Here is a 20,981-nt window from a genome sequence, read left to right on the forward strand (position 1 = left end):
TCTTTCCTTCATATTGTTCCATCCTTACTCCTTTTCCTTTTCATATGATATAAAAATAAAATAATAACATTAATATCAACAACAAAAATATTCCCCTCTTCACACGCACACATTATTTTACAATGACCTTCTCTATACCCTTTTTACGACCACGGTCATTTTCTCTTTATACCACCACTACTACCCCATTTTGGGAACGCAACGATTGGTCTCGACGACATGGTTATCAATATCCTTACGATCCTTACCTTTTACTTCAGTGGACTGCTTCTATTATACTTGATCTCTTATTTTATTATTTTCTTATTCATTTTATTACACCAATACCTGAAACAACTTTAGACATCACATGGCAATGGGTTCATCAATGGCCACTAGCTGATAGAGAAGGTCCTGATTCTTCTTCTTGGTTATGGGCTTCTTATGCACGACAGATATCCTTTTTATACAGATACAAATATAATCTATTTTTTTATTATTATTATCCTTAACTGTTTGTTGTTTTTACATTATGGCTATGATTTGTATAGGTATCAAGGTTTTAAGTATTATTACATCATTTATCGACACTGAAGATCCTATTATTCAAGCGAATCGAACAACTCGAAGCAAAACTTATGTTAGGAAATATGGCCTTTCTGTGATTGATCCTTATACTAGTATATGTGGTATTTGTCGAATTAAAGTGTAAGTAAAACAATTAGTTTTTTTTTTCCAAAAAAATATCATCTTTTACACTTTTTTTTTATTTATGTAGTCCCAAAACAACTCGTCATTGTAAATTATGTAACAAATGTATTAGTGGGATGGATCATCATTGTAAATGGTTGAATTGTTGTATTGGAGAAGCGAACTATAGGTATAGTATGATGCATTAAAAATAAAAACAAGTGATGAGTAACGTCTTTTTCTTTTTTTTTAAAAAAAAAATCAGGTTCTTCTTTATTTTGGTGACATCTGCTTTTCTATCTCTGGTTTGGTATTCAAGTTTGACTATTTATGTGGTATTTTTATGCTTTTATAGAAAGAATATATTTATGGCTCATGGTAAATATGAAAAAAAAAGGAATGAAATACAAAGTTAACCTATTTTCTGTATTTAGTGATACAAATACTTGATTTGACCAAAGATCAAAATGCATTCGATACGCTGACTACAAAATATTACTTGTTTATGTTTTTGGCATGTATTGTTGCTCTATTTGCAATTTCCGCCTTGGTGGCTATGGTTAGACTTTTGGGTTTCCATATCAGACTAGGTAAAAAAAAAAAAAAAAAAAAAAAAAATAGGCTGCAGCTCAAAGAAGGTTTAGTCTAGTTTGGTTTTTATTTGATAGTAATGATGATGTTTATATTTCTGACATATCTTCATTTTTTTTCTTTAATATTAGCATTTTTGAACATGACGACCATCGAATTCATCAGCCGTCCTATGAATCGCAAAACATTATACGATAATAGTTCAACAGATGATGAATACGACGACGATGATTATTCGGATTCAGATTATAACAATGATAAAAATGAAGATATGGAGTATGAAACAGACGATAATCCCTGGCGAAGATCTTGGAATACAAACATGTTGGGGTCACCAAAACAAGAAGGACATGTGATGGGCGTTTTACCTGGCTGGGCTCGCACAACCATACGACGATGGATACCTATGGGTTACCGATACCGACGATTAGCTCATGGAAATAGTATTACGAAAGATGGAACGATGATCAGCAAGTTTATACAGTGGTGCTATATCATTCTTCCTCAACAACAACAAAAACGACGACGACGACGACGACAACGACAACGTAGGTCATTGCATGTAGGACAAAATGAATATTCAATTGGAGGACAAAGTATAATGGATGATGTCAATTTAGAAGAAATTTTAGCAACAAAAACAATTCGACCCAAGGCAAATTTGGATGATGATGATGAACCTAATTATGATGATGATATGGGATTGGATACAACTATTTTGATGAATGAAAGCTCTACCAGTAAAGCATGGGATTCAAGCTACACCAACGGTCGTCTGTTATCTCCACTTGGGTCATCCAATGTATTACGATCCGTGTTTTCTTCAACAACCTCAAAAGCGGCAAGATTATTGGATATTTCGGATAATGAAGCAAAAATATATCAAGCTAGTAGTAGTAGTAGCAGTAGTATTAGTAGTAATAGTAATAATAGTATCCCTGATACTATCTCCATTGATTAGAAATAAATTATAAATGATTACAATTAGTGCTACCATAGTTTATTTATTATTTCCTTGGTTTGAAATATGATTTCTTTGTTGATATATAATAAATGATTGGTCTTTCTCACGTGGTTAAAGCTATCTGTTACATGAAAGCGTTCTTTTTACCTTTTTTTTTTCTCATTTTTTTTTTTTTATATATTTATTATTTATTTTAATTTTATTTCTTTTGTTTCGATCATCTACCTTTTTTAATACAAAATTAAATCATAATGTCTTCTTTAGTGATTGATTTGGAAAATGAGTACGTATGTATGGATGAAGGATGTTCCATCCATGTAAAGGGAAATCTTTATTTGAAACTTGGTTCAGATCAGCATACAAGAATTTATTCATCCTCTATACGACTGATAGGTACAGAGCGAATTTCAGAGGAAGAAGATAAGAACATTATGGATGATGTCTATCGATTATCTTCATCCGAATGGCAATCTATGCCTTCAGGGCAACATTACCTTCATCCTTTCCTATTGCATCTTCCCAAAGACTTACCACTGACATTCTCACATAGGTATGGATCGATTGATTATACACTCAAGGCCATCATTCATGATGATCCCCCATTGATCGCCGTTCGGACATTGTACCTTTATCGACGCCCTCCTTTACCTATTTCATCATCCTTACCCTCTTTACATACCTCCTCCTGTTCCTCCTGTTCCTCGTCAATATCCGATGAATTCGTCGAAGAAAATAGATCAAAATTATGTTGGGGATTATCTCATCAGGCACAATGGCAATATGAATTGGAATTACCACAATGGATCGATGCCACCCAATCTTTTGTTTGTTCTTTACGGACACGGATGCGTCATCATCAATCTAACTCCTCTTTGACCTCTTGTATGATTGGTATTCAACTTTATGAATCTATAGAGATTGGGTAAAAAAAAAAAAAAAAAAAATGAGGGATTTTCATTCTCTTATCATGCGTTGTTTTCTTTGTCCTTTCTGTTCCTGGAAAATGAACCCAAAAAAATTGACTCAATTTTTTTTTTTTTTTTTTACTTATTCCTGGAAAATGAATCAATTTTTTTTTTTTTTTTTTTTGGTAGGCTACAAACAAACGAACCAATGATATTGCTAACAACCAGTCAAGTGCTCGTTCAACCTTCCTCCACATGGACATGTCCGTGCACGATTCCTGTTTTTTTACATCAATTGCCTACATCAAGTACATTCCGTTCACCTCGTATCCATGTCCACCATCATCTATGTATTACACTCAACTATTGTTCACCTCTTGGTCAGTCAGATACCGTTCATCTTGAATGCATCGTTCCTTTGATTGTTCCTCCTTCTCTCTCTTCCCCATCACTTCATCTGCCATTGATTCCCCATTTGCACTCTACTGAACACACCTTCCTTCCTGAAATAGATTTGAAATAAAAAAAAAATTATACATCATGAATTCAAAAGAGAGAGAGAGAGAAAAAATAATAATAATAATTGTGTCCATGTCATGTATAAAAAACTTTTATTTGAATAACATACAAAAATAAAAAGACGGAGTATCTAAAAAAAAAAAAAAAGAGAGAGAGAATATATATACAATAATAATAATAATAATAATAAAAGGATGGATCTATTTCTAATCTAAAGCTCGTCATTGATCAATTGGTTGTGAAGTTTAAAGTAGGTAGCTTGATTTGCTAACAATTGTTCATGTGTTCCTGAATAAAGATAACATCAGTAACCAATCCGTTTCATCTTATCATCCTTACCTTTTTCTAAAATGTTGCCTGGTACCTTGCCCATCACCACAATCATATCTGCTTTTCGGATGGTTGAAAGACGATGGGCAATCACAAGTACTGTTCTTCCTTGCATCAATTTGTCCAGTGCTTCTTGAACCAATTTTTCAGATTGTGCTAATAATAATAATAATAATAATAATAATAATAAAGTAAGAAATCACATTCTTATAAAAAAAAAAAGAAGAAATACTTACTATCCAAAGCCGAGGTTGCTTCATCCAATATAAGAATCTTCCAAAAAAAAAAAAAAAAAAGGTCAGTAAAAATAATGATTACCATAACTTTTCTTACCTTTGGATTCTTCAAAATGGCTCTTGCTATAGCAATACGTTGCCGTTGTCCACCTGATAAAGAAGCTCCACGTTCACCAACCACTGTATCGTATCCATCAGGAAAGTCTTCAATAAAATGATGAGCATTCGCTTGTCGAGCTGCATCATGTACTTCTTCCATAGTGGCATCGGGTCGTCCATAACGAATGTTTTCCAAAATAGAAGTGGCAAATAAAACGGGTTCTATATATGTAAAGCAAGAGTTGAGTTCATCATTACCTTATTTATTCTATACTCTACCTTGATTGATAAAACCAATATGATGCCGAAGCCATGATGGGTCTAATGAAGTCAATTCCTGTCCATCCAAATAAATATGTCCATGTACTGGTTCATAAAATCGTTCCAATAAAGATGCAATGGTGGATTTCCCTGAACCTGATCAAAAAAAGAAAATCATTTGTAAAAAAAAAAAAAAAAAAAATTGAATACATACTCGACCGTTTTTTTTTTTCTTTCTTTGACCTTTTTTTTACCTGATGGTCCACAAAGAGCAACAGTAGTGCCATGAGGAACACGTAAACTGAATCCATTCAATACTTGATGTTCCGGTCTTGTAGGATAATAAAAATCAACATCATCAAATTGCACATCTCCATTCACATTCAATATAACAGAACCACCATGCAAAGGTACATTTGGATATTGATGAATAAATTCAAATACACGCGTAGCAGAGGCATGTGCTTTGATCGATTGACCAAAAAGGACACCAAGTGATACTGACAGTAAAAAAAAAAAAAAAAAAAAAAAAAAAAGAATGTTGTTACTACGATATGGTGCTTTTGTTTTTTTCTTCTTACCTAGCGATTGTTGTGCCGTTTGTGTGGATAACATGTACCTATAAAGAGGAAATGAACAACCTATTTGTTTTATCAAAGCTACTTACGACATGAGATCACCACTGCTAAGTTCATTGCGAACAACAAGAGATCCACCATAATAAAGTACAGTCAATATCATACAGCCAATTGAGATATTGGTCAAACCTATTTATATAAAAGAAATATCGTACACTTAATTCCTTTCCTTTATAGGATGGTTTTTTTTTTTTTTTTTTTTTTTTTACCTTGGAATAATCCTATATGTAAACCCATGTGTTGATTGGCTTTGGAGACATTACCACAGACATCTCCATAATGGTCCATTTCCCGTTCTTCCGAAGCGAAGGCTCTGACTGTACGCATATTGGATATCACCTACCAAAATAAACAATCATCGACAAATTGATATATTTATTTCCCTCTTCTTTTTTTTAATATTCTTCTTATATTACCTCACCGGCAACTCCTGTCGATATACCATCCAGTTGTTTGTTGTATTTGGATAATTTTCGTAGATAAGCTCCATACATATTGAGCAAGATATATAAACCAGGCATGGTAGCAAGCATAGTGAATGTCAATGAAGAAGAGATTTGGAACAAATGAGTAACTGAGCCCAGAGTTTGAGTAATAGATTTTAATCCAATGGTCACCAATTGTTTGAACGTACTCTATTCAACAGATAATGGTAGAGAGATGACAAAAAAAAATCAGTCATTCCTGCCTCTTTTTTTTTTTTGTTTCTGTACCTTGAATTCCGCCACATCTGTAGTTAATCGACTCACCAATTCACCACTTTGATGACGATCAAAAAAGGACATATCTTGTTGTATAATGGCAGCAAAGAGTTTGGCACGTAATCTTTGAGCAACCTTTTCACCAAAAGCAGCCACCAGTGTAATATGAGCAAACGTCAAAAAACCTGATGAAAAAAAAAAATAAACATTAGTATCTATATATATATTTTTTACTTGTATTCATTTACCTTGGACAGAGAGAAGAGAAAAAAGTTTCAAAGCAGGAACATTAAGTTCCTTGATAGAAAGAGCAACACCATGAGAAGTAGCTTGAACACTTGCTGTCAACACATTGATCAGTTCACCTGTGACCAAGGGTGTCTGTAAATGAACAATAGCGGCACCTATGGCAGTCAATACAATACAAGCAAGTAATAAAAGATCAGGTTTGATCAAATCCCATATATCGCGCCATAAGGATGAAATATTAGCCTGTTTCTTGATATCATTCGTCACAATCGATTTGGTTTTGGCAGGAGATAAGACTACTAGAGACCGTTGATTGGGCACCATCGTTGTCATTTCACAATGGAGCGGTTTTGTAAAGACACCTTTGATGCCTAGAGCAATAATAGTGACAGTACCCAAATAAAGAGTGGATGACCGGAATGAAGTAGCAGTTATAGATAAGTTTGACCATGGTGAACGATTGAGTATAGTTAAAATAGAATACTGTTGTTGTTGTTGTTGTTGTGCAGAGATGCGCGGTTGTACTCTAGGTGATATAAAAAAAAATAAAGATGTTTTAGTTGATTTTGTTGATATATTATCATTATTATTCTAACCTTGATATAGTTTGTAAAGGGTGAAAAACACTTTTAAAATGCTTGAAATGAAGTTGACGCACTTGAGGTAATGTACTCGAAGAAGTTTGCTTGAACTATAGAAAAAAGAAAAAAAAAAGATAGATTAGTTTCTTGGATCGATATTCATTTTTCTATAATAAGAACGGACCGCTGATAACAAGCATGGTTGAAATAAAACCTTACTTGTTTGTCGCAATAAGGGCATGCAAGAGAGTAAAGAAAAAAAAAAAAAAGGATCAGGGATCTCTTTCTTGACTTTTTATCGATTTACTTTTGACACCAGCAAAAGATTTCATCGATTTTTCGGAAAAATGGCCTGATGACCCCCTGACGATTTATTTTCACAGCTAAAATTTGGCTGAGGAGTTGGAAAATTTTGGCTGTAAAAACCAAAAAAAAAAAAAAAAAAAAAAAAGAATCCACATCAATAGCTCTAGTCATTTTTCAAATCCCCATTTTTAAGCTTAAAACCATCATCCATTAACAAAAAGATGTGTATATTATCTATGATTATTAACAAAAGTTGTGTATATTATCTATGATTATTAACAAAAGATATGTATATTGATTACTTTTATGATAAAAGAAGACAGCCTGTTGATCATGCATCATTCTACTTAAATCGATTTTCGCGGCGTTTCAAAGTTGTCTCTTTCTTTCCTCTTCTTTATTCTACTATATGACGCTCTTGTTGAAGAAAGATGCCTTGATTTATACAGCAAACTATTGTGAAGAAAACATATATTTATTATGTAAACATATACAACACCATTTCCCCGATCAACTTGATCAATGTACTGTGGTTTTTATCAGCAATGAACAACAAGCTGTAAGTATATATATATATATATATATAAACCAAGATCAGTTCGTCCTTATAGTTCTTTTTTTTTAATTATGTTAGTTTCCAATGTGGTGTCAAAAAGCTTGTCGATCAGATCGACCATTTGTATTATGGGTAAGATCAAAAAGATAATCTAGAAGAAAAAGAAACTGATCTCTTTTTTTTTTTTTTTTAGGATTATCATGTCATACTTCTTTTCAAGGAAATCATATCGGAAAGGTAAGACAAGTAAACACATTTAAATAGGATAAATAAATATATACTTTTTGAACAAGTAGGATCCAATATAGTGTTTATGATTTTGATACCACACTTCCATTCAAAAGTTCTTTGACCGATTATATTACTCAAAGTTTCCAACCCAAAATAGCTTTACTTGAACAATACAAACGACGCTTTCGTATGATACCTGCGTCTTCTTATATACAACATTTTGCTTCGGATCGGTCACACATGGTAATATAGAAAAAAAAAAGAAACAATTATATAATATGCATGGTTTTTAATTTATTTATTTATTGGATGTGATAGAAAACAAATCAAGGCACTTATCTTGCTCCTCCACCCGACTATCAACCTATTGTGACACAAGATGGCGAAACCATGACATTACCTCAGTACAGAAATATGATGTTAGATGATGATGATCAAGACAAGTATGGGAAGGTGCTTTTGGAAGAAGATTTTTTTTTATCTATAGAATAGTAATATAATAAAATATAATATTTTATAATGATGATTTATTAATAATAATAAAAATAAAAAAAATCAACAATGAATACTATATACAAACAAGAGATATATATATATATACAGACTACAATTTGAGTTCAGTCAAAATGATACTACATATATTTTTGTATTGCCAAGTATCACCACTAACTCTTCGAAATTGTAATCCATGCATTCCTAATAACCAAGGGACCTTGACAATATAGATTTCAAATCTTACGACTAAATCAGGCACTGTAACCGCTGGATTGTTGTGATTGGAGGAGGAAGAGGATAAAGACTGGGTAGATCCATCTGTCGTCACACGGTTCATATCAATACTAGGTACATGGACACATTCAAATCGATCTTTGCTTTCACGCCATTTGACCCCGATGCGTTCCAAAACACGAATCAAATCTGCACGTATGACTGAAGGATGTTTGGTGGATGTTGTCGATACTGAGAAGAGTCCTTTCAAGAATACTGGTTTCACTTGCTCGTCCGCTGTGCCTAGACGCTGATGAAGAGTACCACCTGCATTGTTGGGAAAGGATTGTTCATGTTCATGTGTTGTGGTTGTCGTAGTAGACCTATGAAGTCGATCATGTTGATTGTCCCCACTGCCGGATTTCCATTCATCTGGTTTTATCTTATCCTCATGACCTGCACTTTTCCTTGATAACATCTTGCTGAATGTACGTCCAAGTCGTCTTGTGCCAGCCGATAACGATGATCCTTCATTTTCTTCTAACTGATGATGGTTGATTTTTGTGTTGATACTTAATGGCAATCCATGACGTCGATCTGTTTTATCCCGAGTAGCATGACCAAATGATGTTGATGGTATAGGTAAAAGATCAGTAATAGTGTCAGAACGTCGATCATCGTTTGTATGTCGTCGTTGTCGATGATGATGATGATGATGATTTCTTTTATCAAGTGAAGTTCTTGTTACCGCTTGAGTCAATTGTTGAAGAGGGTTGCCTGTGATGTTGGATTCAATGTCATCATCTGATCCAATTGAACTATGCCGATGTGGGTGAAAAGTATGATGCCAATTGAAGAAACGATTGAATCCATGATGAGGTACCACAAGTCGATTTTTGTCTACATCCATGACACGTCCTTCGTCATCCACTCGAATATTGATTTTGCCTTTTGCACCATAGGCCACTCCTGTTGATGTAGAAGGTGAATCTGTCGGTGTGATGAAGAGATTGGGTTGATGTTGTGATATTGATGGTTGTGCAGCATGAGCAGCTTCAGGCATGGAGATAATGGTATTAGGTTGTGAAGGTAGATCGAATCGTGCTCTAGGATCAGTAGTAGTGGCATTCTCTGGTATCATAGAATGTGTTGGAGCAATGGTACCATTTCTATGGAGAGAGGATGGACTGTGTATAGACTTGATTGGTAAATGAAGACTAGAATCGTCATTTTGGTGATTGTTTGATTGTTGTTGTTCACGATCCAATCGTTCCTTGACCAAATAATAAATAGAGATCAATGGATGATAGGCTGCTGGTATAGATTGTGGATCATCATTGGGTAAATTGAATACTGGAGGACGTCGAGAGAGAGGAGAATGAGATGGATATCTATGAGATTGTTGTGATTGTCTTTCGGCTAAAGCTGATGCTGCTTTTTGATATTCATCAGACTGAATGATGGTTTCCAGTTGAGACTTGATTTCTTGTTCTGTACCAAATTCAAAACCAGTCATTCCACGAACTACTTCCATATCTACAGGTAAAGTCAATGGCACACGATCCGGTAAGAAATTGTCGATAGGTTCATTGTATCCTTTATTCATCCATGGATGTATAGTGATTTCCGCAGTAGATGCACGATGACTAGGATTGACCACAAGCATCCTTGACAAGATATTTTTGCAATCTACAAAAGATTAAAAAAAAAAAAAGCAATTAACATTACTAAGTTTTTTTTTTTCCATGATTTTTTTTTTTTTTTTTTTTTTTTTTTTTTACCTGAGCTGAGAGAAGAGGGGTAATCTACTACACCACGTTTGATCTTTTCATGAAGCATTGCCATATTCTGATCATCAAAAGGTACCTTTCCACAGACTAAAACATATAAAACAATGCCAAAACTCCATACATCCACTTCGGGTCCAGTATAAGCCTTGGCATTCAACAATTCAGGAGCAGCAAAATAGAGAGATCCACAGAATGTAGAGAGATGTGATCTTGGAGAGAATAAATTCGAGAGACCAAAGTCGATGATTTTGATATTACCATTTTGAGAGATCAAGATATTTTCAATTTTCAAATCACGATGTACAACAGAATTTCGATGACAATAATCTAAGACATATAAAGTATGAGTGAATAATCCCTACTTGAGGTATTTTTTAATAATAATAAATGAAAAGTTAATTTTTTTTTTTTTTACCTAATGCGCTAACAATCTGTCGAGCAAACCGACGAGCATGACGTTCCTTGAGTTTCCCATGAGAGATGATGAAATCCAAAAGTTGACCACCATCCACATATTCCATAAACATATAGTAATAAGGATCCAATACTATCATTTCCTTGAGACTGACAATATATGGATGATGAAGAAGTAACATGATACTAGCTTCTCTGATCGTTCTAATTTCACTCTGTTGATCTTTTTCCTTTTTCTTCTTGGCATTGATTTCATCCTTTGGTAAATGTTCTTGAGTTCCAACCCTCGGCACAATTTTTACCGCAAGCTAACCAAAATAATAAATTATAATAAAATAAAAAAAAAATATTGTTAAGTATGAAATGCATAAAATAAATAAATAAATGAAACTGACCTTTTCTTGAGTTAGATTGTGAATAGCCAAACGAACTTTTCCCATGGAACCTGACCCTAACGTACTGACTAGAGTATAGTTCCCAATCACTCGACGAGGTTTCACACGACGTGTAGATCTTTTTGTTATTTGTTGTTCTTGAGAATTGGTCGGTGTAGGATGTGCATCTTGATGACCTTGTTGTTCCAGTTGATTTTCGATAGTATGTTTGACATATTCTTTTGTATTATGGTAAGAAGAAGGAGAGCAATGATCGGGGCCAGCATAGTTTGGTAGATGTGTCGGTTGAGGTGAGTCGCAAAGTATATTGTTTCCATCAGGACCTTCTACAAGAAGGTTATTATTATTAGTCAAGAATGAATCTGTACTGTAGTTTGATGTTATATTGAAAGATGGAAGATCCTCTTGTACGTTCATACTGTGATGGTGTCAGCATGAATTCAATACAAAAGAATCCAAATAAAAAAAATTGTAGTAAAAAAAAAAAAAAGTTGAAAGATAAGAGGGAAAAAAAAATTGGAAAATACAAGAGACAAAAAAAAGACGAGAGTGTGGAAAAGTGGAGAAAAGCAAAGCACCGACAAAAAAAACCCCCAAATTTTTATTTTTTTTTTCATATAATAAGCCAATCAACTGGCAAAGATTAATCTATAGCTATCTAAGGTAAATGGATTTCTACAACTATCATACTATATAAGTATATATGAGAATATTGGTGTATTATCTATCATCTGCTCAAGGGCGTTGATCATCCTAGTCATAATAGAAGGGAGAGTCTTATATATACCATATCATAAGAAATAATATTATTGGTTATCAAGTGGAATACATCATATATAATAATACTTTGGATTTTCTTTGACGCTGACTGTTTTGATCCAAGAAAAATAAGAAAAAGAAAAAGAAAAAAAAAAGAGTGGAGTTCATGATTCCTACTTTGCTTTGTATCCATTTCAGTATATTCATTATGTCATTATCGTCATGATGCCTAACAAAAAAGAAAAAAAAAGAACTATGAATATGGTTAACATCAATTTTTCTTTTCTACAATGTTCGTTTTCCTCTTTAAAAACGGTTGAACAAATTCGAGTTCTTCAAAGAAAGAGAAAAAACGAAAGAAAGAAGCAAAAAGAGAGAGTAGGATGCTGGGTTTCAAAGGCAAAGTATCCATGATCAACTTGATAAGAATTCGATATTTGAGCGCGTTATTTAAAACAGAATCATAAGAAAAAGAATTAGTTTACACTTGTTAAGGGAATTAAAAATATGTAGAAATAATACTACGACCATGCGATTTATGCAAGGCTATATTAGGAAAAGATTTTCAGTCAAACCAACAGAATCTTCCATTGCGACGGACTATCAATTGGGATGGAATAAAAAACGAAAAAAGAAAAAGGAGGATGACCAACAGATATAGAGATATATATATCATCAATGTTATATCTTGAGTCATCTATTATAAATATATAAATCTTTTTTTTGTTTGTTTGTTAAATTGTTGATAAAGAGATAATACTAATAATGATAAGGGTTCATTTGATCAGTTGAGGGGGGAGGATCAGATCATTCCCCTAAAAGATTTTTAGTGCGATAATTTCAATAACCAAAAGATCAAGTTACCATCTCTCATTCCTTTTTAGGTGATCGCTAAATCAATCATCCATTTTTTTTTATATATAAAAACTGCTTAGCTTTCTACCTTCCTTTCAGGTCTTTTTTTTTTTTTTTTTTTTCTGTTTTAACTTTTTATTTGTTTCATCTGAAGAAGCAGAAAATAAGAATTAAAGATATATATATATATATATAAAATATTTATATATATATTTCGATGGGTAATCATCAATCACAAGAACCAGTACCATCAGCCATCACTTCACATTTGTCTCAAAAGGCAAAAACGAAACTCTCAGAACAAAGACCAAGTCTTAAACAGTTATTTTCAAATCATCATCATCAACAACAAAAAAAGAAGAAAATCAATGCCGATGATCAATGCCCTACACCATCATCATTATCATCTCATTCATGTTCCTTATCAGCAGAATATACCATGATCAATGGACGAAAATATATACATACTCCTCAATCTTTTTATTTTTTACCTTGTGACGAAGATGAATCGGATCGATTGATTGTTCTTGTAAGTGGCTTATTTATCAGTTTAGTGAAGATTCTATTCTATTCCTCCTTTCGTTTCAGTTGTGGTTAACCTTTTTTTTTTTTTTTTGATGACCCGACATGACATGATTTTTTTTTTTTTATTTGAATTTGTTAATCCTCATTTTAGCATTTTCTTCTAAAATACGCCTTTGGTGGTAACTATATATCACCTGTACGTTCATTATTACAAGGTTCATTTTATGATCGGCCAAAAGTATTGGACATTGGGACTGGTGCTGGAACATGGTAAAAAAAAAAAAAAAAAAAAAAAAAAAAAAAAAAAAAAAAACAAGGTTACACCTTTTTTGTCACTCTTCATGTACCTAACTATTGATATGTGCAACCCTACCTAATTATAGGATTCTTGAAATGGCCTCTGAATTTCCATCCACTGGTAAAAAAAAAAAATCATGTTGCTCAAAAAAGAAATCGATATTTATAATAATCACACGTGTCTTTGTATGTACATACAGATTTTTATGGTATAGATATTGCTACTATGTATCCTAGTGCCATTAAACCAAATAATGCATATTTTCAACAACATGATATGATGGATGGTTTACCTTTTGAAGATGAATCAATGGATTTTATTTTTATGCGTCAAATGATGACTTCCATGACTCGTCCACAATTGATTCAAATTTTATCGGAAATCGCTCGTGTTCTTAAACCTAATGGATATCTTGAAATTGTTGATGTTGAATATCAAATTCAAAGGCCTGGACCAGTATCTGCTGCTTTGATGAATCATGATTGTAAGTTCTTTTTTTTTTTTTTTTTTTTGAAATCCTGGGGCGATTTACCTCGGAGCGGAGGAGAAATTGAATGCATATGTGTTCCCCCGGGAAAAAAAGAAAATTAGGTCCTTTTTCTCATTCTTTTTTTTTTTCTTTACTTTAGTAAAAGAAAAATTGAAATCCGAAGGTATTGATTTTGAACTATGTACACAATTATCTACATTATTGATGACAACACAAACAACAAAAGGAGGATTCGTTGATACAAGACAACAACGTATGACCATGCCTCTTGGATGGGGTGGCCACCTTGCCGATCTACATGCTACTTCTTTATCTCAATATCTCAAGTCCTTACATCCATCTGTCACATCGGCCATTCGTACAACAAAACAACTTTCAACTTGGTCTCCACCTTGTATGGAACATACTACCACCAACCTTCTTACTGATGCTGCTATTCAACATATGCTTGCCGAATGTAAAAAGTATCAATCCCATCTTAACTGGTATGCTTTTACTGCTCGTAAATCATCATCGTCGTCGTCATCTTCATCGACAACAGCTACAACTCCAATAGCAGCAACTGCAGCAGGATCCAAATCTACAGTTTATCATATCGACAAACCAATGCCTCCTACACCACCTCTGGATCCTTTGGAATGGGAATCCATTAATAGTTTTGTTACGGGTTACGTAGAATGATTGTTTCCTTCCTCCTGTATTGTATTTGTGTATGTATCTCCATCATAGAATCAACAACATCATCATCTTTATTATTACTATAGTTATTACCGTGTTTCTATTTATTATCTTCTTCATTGATATTCTCCTCCCTTTCACTACTGTATATAATCCCTTTTTTTTTTTCTCTATCTCTCTCTCCTTCATCTTCTTTATCTATTTTGTTTATACCCTCTATTATATGCCTTCTCCTCCGTTCATTCTTCTACATAGTCATTCAATAAATAAAATAAACTAACGTTGTTTATCAGACTTGATTTGTTCATTCGTTTATCATCATTCCAAATTTCTTTATCTATCTAAGATCGGTATATATATATATATATATATATATATATATATATATATATATATATGTAAACAGTTTTCATTCTTCCTCTCCCCCACAGAAAAAAAAAAAAAAAACCAAGGATGACATTGATAAAGAGACATGATGTATACTCTTTTTTTTTTTTTTTTTTTTGATAAATAGACACGATGTATAATTTTTTCTTTCTTTATTTTGATAAAATATGATACATTAATATGTTAAGACACACTAACAACTATTAAATATATAAAAGGGATAACTTAAGACTTTGGTGTCCATGGTATACTAAGAACTGACGCCACCCCCCTCTTTATCCAGATAATATAGTTTCTGTCCATGTTGATCTATTTTTACGTTTGCTGACTTTCGTTTTCACCATGATGAATGTTGGTATGATCGCCACCCCTCTAGTTCCCCTTTTCCTTGTCCTTCCCATAAAGTTGTTGTTCCGAATGACTGGTCGAGATGATGCCATTAACATGGTTGATGTGCATGAAGCCGTTGCTAATGATTCTGATAATGCTGATGATTCTGATAATGCTGATAATGATAATGATGTTGATGATGACACTGATGATGCTGATGACGCTGATGATGCTGATGATGCTGGTAATACTGATGCTGGTAATACTGATGATGATGATGATGATGATGATGATGATGATGATGATGATGATGATGATGATGATAATGATGATGATGATGATGTAGATAATGGTGATGTTGAGTTTTGTGTATTGCCAATTGTCTCCACCCTCCATTGTGACCGTATCCTTCTAAAGGGCACCGTATGCTTCATGGGATGACTATCTGGAGAAGATGGAACATTCTGTATTGATGATTCGTTCAGAGATGTTGCATGAGAATTCTGTTGCTGTATCCATTGTTCTTTTTCTGATTGTTGTTTGGTGGAAGAGAGATTCGCCATCCATTCGCGAAGAGATATTGAGGTCACAGGTTGTTGATGAATAGTGCTAGGAGCAGGAGAGGAAGGCATAGGAGAGGGCCAAGACAGGGAAGAGATATTGGTTGTTTCAGAAATGACAGTATCGATGCTGTTGGTAGGTGATAGTGGTCCATTGTCATTTACAACAGGTAATGTTGAAGGTGCGTCCTTGGAAAGATCTTTGGATAAAACAAGTGTTTCAGCAGCCTTGAAAGTGGCATCCAGTTCGGAAAGCGAGTTGTGATTTTTTTTTGGATTCAGGTGACGTTTTGGAAGAGGTTGGTCGGTAGTTGTGGATGCTTTGACAAGTCGATCGTAAAATGAAGGCAAGGTAGAGTTGTTTTCTAATGGTCGAAGGCGTTTTTGTTGACGTTGATGAGGAGATCCCAAGATCAATGGTGGTTGAGAAAAAATAGAGTTCAGGGAAGAGTTGGTGACTGGACTAGGATCGTCTTGATAAAGAGAATCCAATTCAGGATTCCAATCCTGATCTTGTCGTATCAATCTTCTTTTTCGAAGGGTAGTTGGTGTTAAGCAAACATTATTTTCATCCATCCTCATATATAAGGAAAAGCAAAATAAAAAAAAAAAAAAAAAAAAAAGAGAGATGACTCGGAAAATTGGGTTTGATATCCTCGTTGGATTTTTTTGATCGAGAACCCAAAATACTAATTTGGAACCTACGCTGTATAATCAACTCCGTTCGGTACGTCATGCTTTTTCCTGTGAAAAAGACGAAATAACGAACTCTTTTTTTTTTTTTTTTGGTTTCTTTCTGTCTCCCTTCTTTTCTTTTTTTTTTTTTCTCCTACTACTTTTTTTTTTCCCTTTCTCATTCCTGCTTTCTTTCCTTTTTTTCTTTTTTGGTTACCAAAATGAATCCTGCACAAACTAATAAAATCGATATTAGCGTAAGTTTACATCTTCTCCCCTAAAAATAGTCGACTCGTGTAGAGATTCATCCTCAAGTAATTGTATATTCACCTTCGTTTTTACACACACACACTCTCTCTTTCTTTCGAACTTTTAGCAACTGAACGAAGAAGAACGAAAATTATTCAAAATGTATGGCAAGCTACCGGATCGAAAGGATCTTATTGGACACAAACTCAAGGTAAATCCTTTTTTGTTTTAGAGGAAGCATGGAGAATCGAAGAAACAAAGAAAGAAAGAAAAAAAAAGAGGATGTAATATGTGTCAATGGGAAGTGGGGAGGATATACACAATGTATGTACACGATGTACATATTTATCTATATATGTTAGTGGGTAAATAGATTGGTAGATAGTTGGGTATATGTGTTTGTATATTGGAAAAGAAAGGAAATGGAAGATTGATACTTATGATCTTATTACTTGATTCTTATTGTATTTTTTTTTTTTTTTTTTTTTTTTTTTTTGGCAGGAACGAAAGTATTTTGATTCTGGAGATTATGCTTTATCTCAAGCTGGAAAAGAACCTGAATCCGCCATTGGATCTGAACATCCAAGTCCTGAAACCATCCCACATTCCAATCCTGGTATTACTGCTGGATCAAGCCCTGTCAAGGAAAGCCCTTTGGTACCAGAAAATCAAGATCGTCAATAGTTTCCCCTTCTTTATATATATATGGGCTAGTATAGTATCTATGTATCTTTCGCATTACATATTCACTCATTCTCTCCCTGTCTGTCTCTTTCTCTCTCTCTCTTTTTTTTTTTTTTTTTTTTTGATATCCCATCCTCTTAGTATATTTTATACATGAATATTTTTTTTTATTATATTGATTGGCATCATTGATACTGTTTGATTTTTTTTTTATTGGTTATTCTTCTATTTTAGTTTGTATGTAGAAAAAAAAAAAACTTGAATAAAACCATCATTTATTGAACATAAGCTATATGTATGATTAGAGGGAATAAAAAAAACATTGTATTTTATTGAATATATATATATAGAAAGAAGGGTGGAATGATGATAACTATGGTACAAAAGTAGATAAACTAAGAAGATCGATGATGATAACCAATCCAATCTTGACAGGGGTATTTGAAGGGAGCAGCACCAAAATTGACACGGACCATGGCAGGACCATCACTAGCAATACTTGGATAATATGCATGAGGTTCCAATCCAGAGAAAGCAGGGGTATTGATACGATAACCATTCAATGAGAAATACACCGTGCCCGTTTCCACATGGTAGATACATCCTACAGTATCGCCTTGTTGCCAGGGATTCCAGAACTGTTTGCCGCCCGTACTATCGTCACAAAACGCATGGCCATCATCACTATGATAACCCACCGAATGCTTGTTCCATCCTGGCATACGGAATAAAGGATAAGGTTTAGTTGTCAAGCCAATAGAAAGTACCGTATCGCGTGCTGCCATTTCCACCGTGATTTCAAAATAATGAACTGTTGTTGTTTGTGCTATAGTTACCCATGGATGAGACCCTTGTATCGTCACATCCGTATCTCCTTGTTGTTGTTGTGGTCGACCATTAGGCCAAAAATGAATATAGGTTGCACCGTCTGACTTGAAAGCTGGATAAAGACTTGTGGATAGAGGATGGCGAAATAAAGCATTGTCATGACAAGCAAGGTCAAGCATCAAACAAAACGGACCTTGGACCTGGATTTCTGAAGCAAGATGTTTTGGATACTGATCTATTTGAGCCCCAAAGGCTTGAATGAATTGTTCACCACGTTCATAGGAATCTACTGAAGCATCATTATATTTTCCATATTCATGAATGAGAGATGGATCAACTGTCGACTGGATAGCATGATCGTAACTAGGAGGTTCACTTTCAAACGAACCCATTTTTGGTCAAAGAATATGTCCAAAAAAAAAAAAAAAAAAAGTGAGGTAAGAAAAAAAAAAAAAAAAAAAAAAAGGGGAGCTGCCCCGACTTTTGATATCTTTTTTAGAATCACTTACCCAGATTCTTGGCAAAAAGGGGAAAAAAGAGACAAAGATGTCTTTTGAGTTCCAGTTCCAACTTTTTTGGCAAGAGAGGAATTGAAGGAATTCTAAAAGATTTCTATTTTTATATGATGAAAAAAAGGAAAAAGGAAAAAAAAAAAGAAAAGAAAAAAAAAATCTTGAGTTTTTTTTTTTATTTTTATTGGTGATATAACTAGAGATGCTAATGCTAAATAGGAAATGACTAAACAAAGTAGGAGGGATGATGGATGATAATAAGAATAAGAATAAATCAAGGAAAAGATAAGATAAAATACAACAATACAAAATAAAATAAAATAAAAACAGATGAAAAATCATCGTGGAGGATGAGAAGAGGTTGTGGAGGATAAAGAGTCAGTAGATTCAGCAACAACAACGGCAGTTCTAGCCTTTGGAATTTGAGATGTCATACTTTTCAGTCGATTAGGTTGAGTTTGTTTGATCATAGTAGTGGAACCATCTTCAGCCAATTGTCGTTGTAATAATTCTTCACCTAATTGTCTTCGTTTTTCTTGATCAATATCTTCGTCAATAGTTGTCCAATCAGGTCGATGTATCATTTGTCGATAAGAATCATTCAAAGCATCATTGGGATTAAGAGAAGTGATATGATGAATAGATGGATAAGAAGGACTATCTGCAGGATGAGAAACGGAGGAAGGAGCAGTGGTTGCACCTACACTAACAGAAGAACGTAATCCAGTATGCATAATAGGAGTGTCAGAATAAATGGATTCAGCTTTTTCATTTGATGAAGATGGTGATGGATGATGTTGACCATAAGATGCGGGACCTTTCGTACCACCATTTAATCGATTGGTTGATCGTCGTCGTTGTCGTCTTCGTGGAAAGTAGATCAAGAAAGCCCAAGCAAGAACACCTAATGCAGCAGCAACTGCCACGGATGCAATCACTATCAAGGCAATACCCCAATTTGGTAAACCATGTTGTTGATTTGATGATGATGATAATGATGACGAAGACGGAGATAATGGTGAATTTGTATTATTGGATGATGTAGTTGATAATGATGTTGATGGAAATTCTATTAGAATATATATAAAATAAAAAAAAAATAATAATTATAAGTATAAATATAATCAATTATTATTATTATTATTATTATTTTACGTATAACAGAAAAGTTATAAGGTCTAGGATATTGACTAAGGGTATTTTGTAATTCAGAAGAAGCGTTGACAGTAGAAGGTAGATAATATAAATATAAAGACCAAGTTTTGTTTTTTCCATCAGTATCAGGAGTAGGGAACCAAGTATCATCTACTAATACAGACATAGAACCATCATTTGTATGAATATCAGACCATTGTTTAATTTGAGTATATTGATAATTCTTGATATAATATAGATATAGATTAAGTGATGGCTAAATAATAATAATAAAATAAAAGGATAAGTATATATATAAGAAAGGTAGTACAATATTATGTTTGGATTAAAAATAAACCCCTACAACACTAAATAGAGGATTATTATAAACTTGTCCTCTTCTTCTCCTTTTCTATATAAACATTTACCGAATTGACATAATAAGGAAAACTAAAAAGAAAAATAAATAAATAATATATTTTTTTTTAGTAGTTTTATCTTATATTATTAATAATATTAGTTCATACTTGTAATTCCAAATGAATTCATAAGTAGATCCATTAACCCAAGTATCAGTGGTTAAAGGGGAACAATAAGGATGTTGATTTCCTTGTTGTGCACAGTCGTAACTGGTAGCTAATAATAAGAGAAAGAAAGAAAAAAACATAACTGTCAATTTTTATTGTTTTTTTTTAATTATTGTTTATTATTATTATTATTATTTTACCTTGACGTTTTTGTACTGACATAGACTTTTTTCTTTCAATAAGAATATATATAAAAGACAAAAGACATGAATATATTAAAAAAAAAAGTTAGTTTTTGTATAATAAAAGAAAAAATATAGAAAAAAAAAAAAGAAAAAAAAGAAAGA

At 33.4% G+C, this 20,981-nt stretch overlaps 11 protein-coding genes across 11 annotated transcripts; 5 read left to right on the forward strand and 6 right to left on the reverse strand.

Moving 5' to 3' along the window:
* The first annotated feature begins 6 nt into the window (after positions 1-6).
* BX664DRAFT_340164 (DHHC palmitoyltransferase-domain-containing protein) lies at positions 7-2,241 on the forward strand. Its single transcript, XM_051546767.1, has 6 exons — positions 7-434; positions 509-687; positions 758-859; positions 935-1,047; positions 1,104-1,259; positions 1,392-2,241. Exons 1-6 carry the CDS (start codon positions 123-125, stop codon positions 2,219-2,221), a joined length of 1,692 nt encoding a protein of 563 aa, XP_051396886.1. The 5' UTR covers positions 7-122; the 3' UTR covers positions 2,222-2,241.
* Positions 2,242-2,392: 151 nt separating this feature from the next.
* BX664DRAFT_388341 (uncharacterized protein) lies at positions 2,393-3,731 on the forward strand. The gene is made up of 2 exons (XM_051549469.1): positions 2,393-3,146; positions 3,319-3,731. Exons 1-2 carry the CDS (start codon positions 2,476-2,478, stop codon positions 3,650-3,652), a joined length of 1,005 nt encoding a protein of 334 aa, XP_051396887.1. The 5' UTR covers positions 2,393-2,475; the 3' UTR covers positions 3,653-3,731.
* Positions 3,732-4,092: 361 nt separating this feature from the next.
* Positions 4,093-6,486, reverse strand: BX664DRAFT_268222 (P-loop containing nucleoside triphosphate hydrolase protein; the record flags this gene model as incomplete). The annotated part of the gene is made up of 10 exons (XM_051540984.1): positions 4,093-4,134; positions 4,312-4,535; positions 4,593-4,730; positions 4,829-5,074; positions 5,156-5,193; positions 5,242-5,341; positions 5,422-5,551; positions 5,629-5,847; positions 5,926-6,098; positions 6,162-6,486. 10 exons carry the CDS (start codon positions 6,484-6,486, stop codon positions 4,093-4,095), a joined length of 1,635 nt encoding a protein of 544 aa, XP_051396888.1.
* Positions 6,487-7,326: 840 nt separating this feature from the next.
* On the forward strand, positions 7,327-8,373 carry BX664DRAFT_340171 (N-terminal glutamine amidase-domain-containing protein). Its single transcript, XM_051546768.1, has 5 exons — positions 7,327-7,608; positions 7,684-7,737; positions 7,799-7,842; positions 7,902-8,079; positions 8,155-8,373. The coding sequence occupies exons 1-5, from the start codon at positions 7,459-7,461 to the stop codon at positions 8,326-8,328; spliced, it is 600 nt and encodes a 199-aa protein (XP_051396889.1). The 5' UTR covers positions 7,327-7,458; the 3' UTR covers positions 8,329-8,373.
* A 67-nt stretch (positions 8,374-8,440) lies between these two features.
* On the reverse strand, positions 8,441-11,695 carry BX664DRAFT_380531 (kinase-like domain-containing protein; the record flags this gene model as incomplete). Its single annotated transcript, XM_051548904.1, has 5 exons — positions 11,144-11,695; positions 10,750-11,056; positions 10,326-10,661; positions 9,502-10,233; positions 8,441-9,141 (listed from the first exon to the last, which is right to left on the reverse strand). Exons 1-5 carry the CDS (start codon positions 11,558-11,560, stop codon positions 8,441-8,443), a joined length of 2,493 nt encoding a protein of 830 aa, XP_051396890.1. The 5' UTR covers positions 11,561-11,695.
* A 42-nt stretch (positions 11,696-11,737) lies between these two features.
* Positions 11,738-12,335, reverse strand: BX664DRAFT_340174 (uncharacterized protein). The gene has a single exon (XM_051546769.1). It carries the CDS (start codon positions 12,093-12,095, stop codon positions 11,901-11,903), a length of 195 nt encoding a protein of 64 aa, XP_051396891.1. The 5' UTR covers positions 12,096-12,335; the 3' UTR covers positions 11,738-11,900.
* A 544-nt stretch (positions 12,336-12,879) lies between these two features.
* Positions 12,880-15,062, forward strand: BX664DRAFT_388345 (uncharacterized protein). Its single transcript, XM_051549470.1, has 5 exons — positions 12,880-13,286; positions 13,434-13,552; positions 13,666-13,700; positions 13,780-14,064; positions 14,210-15,062. The coding sequence occupies exons 1-5, from the start codon at positions 12,975-12,977 to the stop codon at positions 14,749-14,751; spliced, it is 1,293 nt and encodes a 430-aa protein (XP_051396892.1). The 5' UTR covers positions 12,880-12,974; the 3' UTR covers positions 14,752-15,062.
* A 197-nt stretch (positions 15,063-15,259) lies between these two features.
* Positions 15,260-16,630, reverse strand: BX664DRAFT_340176 (uncharacterized protein). The gene has a single exon (XM_051546770.1). It carries the CDS (start codon positions 16,605-16,607, stop codon positions 15,411-15,413), a length of 1,197 nt encoding a protein of 398 aa, XP_051396893.1. The 5' UTR covers positions 16,608-16,630; the 3' UTR covers positions 15,260-15,410.
* Positions 16,631-16,839: 209 nt separating this feature from the next.
* BX664DRAFT_340178 (camp-regulated phosphoprotein/endosulfine conserved region-domain-containing protein) lies at positions 16,840-17,755 on the forward strand. The gene is made up of 3 exons (XM_051546771.1): positions 16,840-16,957; positions 17,077-17,160; positions 17,451-17,755. The coding sequence occupies exons 1-3, from the start codon at positions 16,922-16,924 to the stop codon at positions 17,631-17,633; spliced, it is 303 nt and encodes a 100-aa protein (XP_051396894.1). The 5' UTR covers positions 16,840-16,921; the 3' UTR covers positions 17,634-17,755.
* Positions 17,756-17,905: 150 nt separating this feature from the next.
* Positions 17,906-18,922, reverse strand: BX664DRAFT_340180 (concanavalin A-like lectin/glucanase domain-containing protein). The gene has a single exon (XM_051546772.1). The coding sequence runs from the start codon at positions 18,851-18,853 to the stop codon at positions 18,029-18,031; it is 825 nt and encodes a 274-aa protein (XP_051396895.1). The 5' UTR covers positions 18,854-18,922; the 3' UTR covers positions 17,906-18,028.
* Positions 18,923-19,139: 217 nt separating this feature from the next.
* BX664DRAFT_285305 (uncharacterized protein) lies at positions 19,140-20,954 on the reverse strand. Its single transcript, XM_051541670.1, has 5 exons — positions 20,835-20,954; positions 20,635-20,743; positions 20,536-20,557; positions 20,129-20,384; positions 19,140-20,042 (listed from the first exon to the last, which is right to left on the reverse strand). Exons 1-5 carry the CDS (start codon positions 20,854-20,856, stop codon positions 19,312-19,314), a joined length of 1,140 nt encoding a protein of 379 aa, XP_051396896.1. The 5' UTR covers positions 20,857-20,954; the 3' UTR covers positions 19,140-19,311.
* Positions 20,955-20,981: the final 27 nt, after the last annotated feature.

Source organism: Halteromyces radiatus (genome assembly GCF_025201355.1).
Source record: "Halteromyces radiatus strain CBS 162.75 chromosome Unknown BX664scaffold_8, whole genome shotgun sequence".
Lineage (NCBI taxonomy): Eukaryota > Fungi > Mucoromycota > Mucoromycetes > Mucorales > Cunninghamellaceae > Halteromyces > Halteromyces radiatus.

Coding starts and splice junctions, on each gene's coding strand:
- BX664DRAFT_340180 (XM_051546772.1), bottom strand. CDS start 18,853: ATGGGTTCGTTTGAAAGTGAACCTCCTAGTTACGATCATGCTATCCAG.
- BX664DRAFT_340176 (XM_051546770.1), bottom strand. CDS start 16,607: ATGAGGATGGATGAAAATAATGTTTGCTTAACACCAACTACCCTTCGA.
- BX664DRAFT_340164 (XM_051546767.1), top strand. CDS start 123: ATGACCTTCTCTATACCCTTTTTACGACCACGGTCATTTTCTCTTTAT. Junction 435..508: donor GGGCTTCTTATGCACGACAG/ATATCCTTTTTA, acceptor TGTTGTTTTTAC/ATTATGGCTATGATTTGTAT. Junction 1,048..1,103: donor GAATATATTTATGGCTCATG/GTAAATATGAAA, acceptor TTCTGTATTTAG/TGATACAAATACTTGATTTG.
- BX664DRAFT_388345 (XM_051549470.1), top strand. CDS start 12,975: ATGGGTAATCATCAATCACAAGAACCAGTACCATCAGCCATCACTTCA. Junction 13,287..13,433: donor CGGATCGATTGATTGTTCTT/GTAAGTGGCTTA, acceptor TCCTCATTTTAG/CATTTTCTTCTAAAATACGC. Junction 14,065..14,209: donor TGCTTTGATGAATCATGATT/GTAAGTTCTTTT, acceptor TCTTTACTTTAG/TAAAAGAAAAATTGAAATCC.
- BX664DRAFT_285305 (XM_051541670.1), bottom strand. CDS start 20,856: ATGTCAGTACAAAAACGTCAAG. Junction 20,558..20,634: donor GAATTCATTTGGAATTACAA/GTATGAACTAAT, acceptor TTTTCTTTTTAG/TTTTCCTTATTATGTCAATT. Junction 20,043..20,128: donor TTATAACTTTTCTGTTATAC/GTAAAATAATAA, acceptor ATATTCTAATAG/AATTTCCATCAACATCATTA.
- BX664DRAFT_388341 (XM_051549469.1), top strand. CDS start 2,476: ATGTCTTCTTTAGTGATTGATTTGGAAAATGAGTACGTATGTATGGAT. Junction 3,147..3,318: donor TATGAATCTATAGAGATTGG/GTAAAAAAAAAA, acceptor TTTTTTTGGTAG/GCTACAAACAAACGAACCAA.
- BX664DRAFT_340171 (XM_051546768.1), top strand. CDS start 7,459: ATGACGCTCTTGTTGAAGAAAGATGCCTTGATTTATACAGCAAACTAT. Junction 7,843..7,901: donor AAGGAAATCATATCGGAAAG/GTAAGACAAGTA, acceptor TTGAACAAGTAG/GATCCAATATAGTGTTTATG. Junction 8,080..8,154: donor CTTCGGATCGGTCACACATG/GTAATATAGAAA, acceptor TGGATGTGATAG/AAAACAAATCAAGGCACTTA.
- BX664DRAFT_340178 (XM_051546771.1), top strand. CDS start 16,922: ATGAATCCTGCACAAACTAATAAAATCGATATTAGC. Junction 16,958..17,076: donor CTAATAAAATCGATATTAGC/GTAAGTTTACAT, acceptor TCGAACTTTTAG/CAACTGAACGAAGAAGAACG. Junction 17,161..17,450: donor TTATTGGACACAAACTCAAG/GTAAATCCTTTT, acceptor TTTTTTTGGCAG/GAACGAAAGTATTTTGATTC.
- BX664DRAFT_340174 (XM_051546769.1), bottom strand. CDS start 12,095: ATGGATACAAAGCAAAGTAGGAATCATGAACTCCACTCTTTTTTTTTT.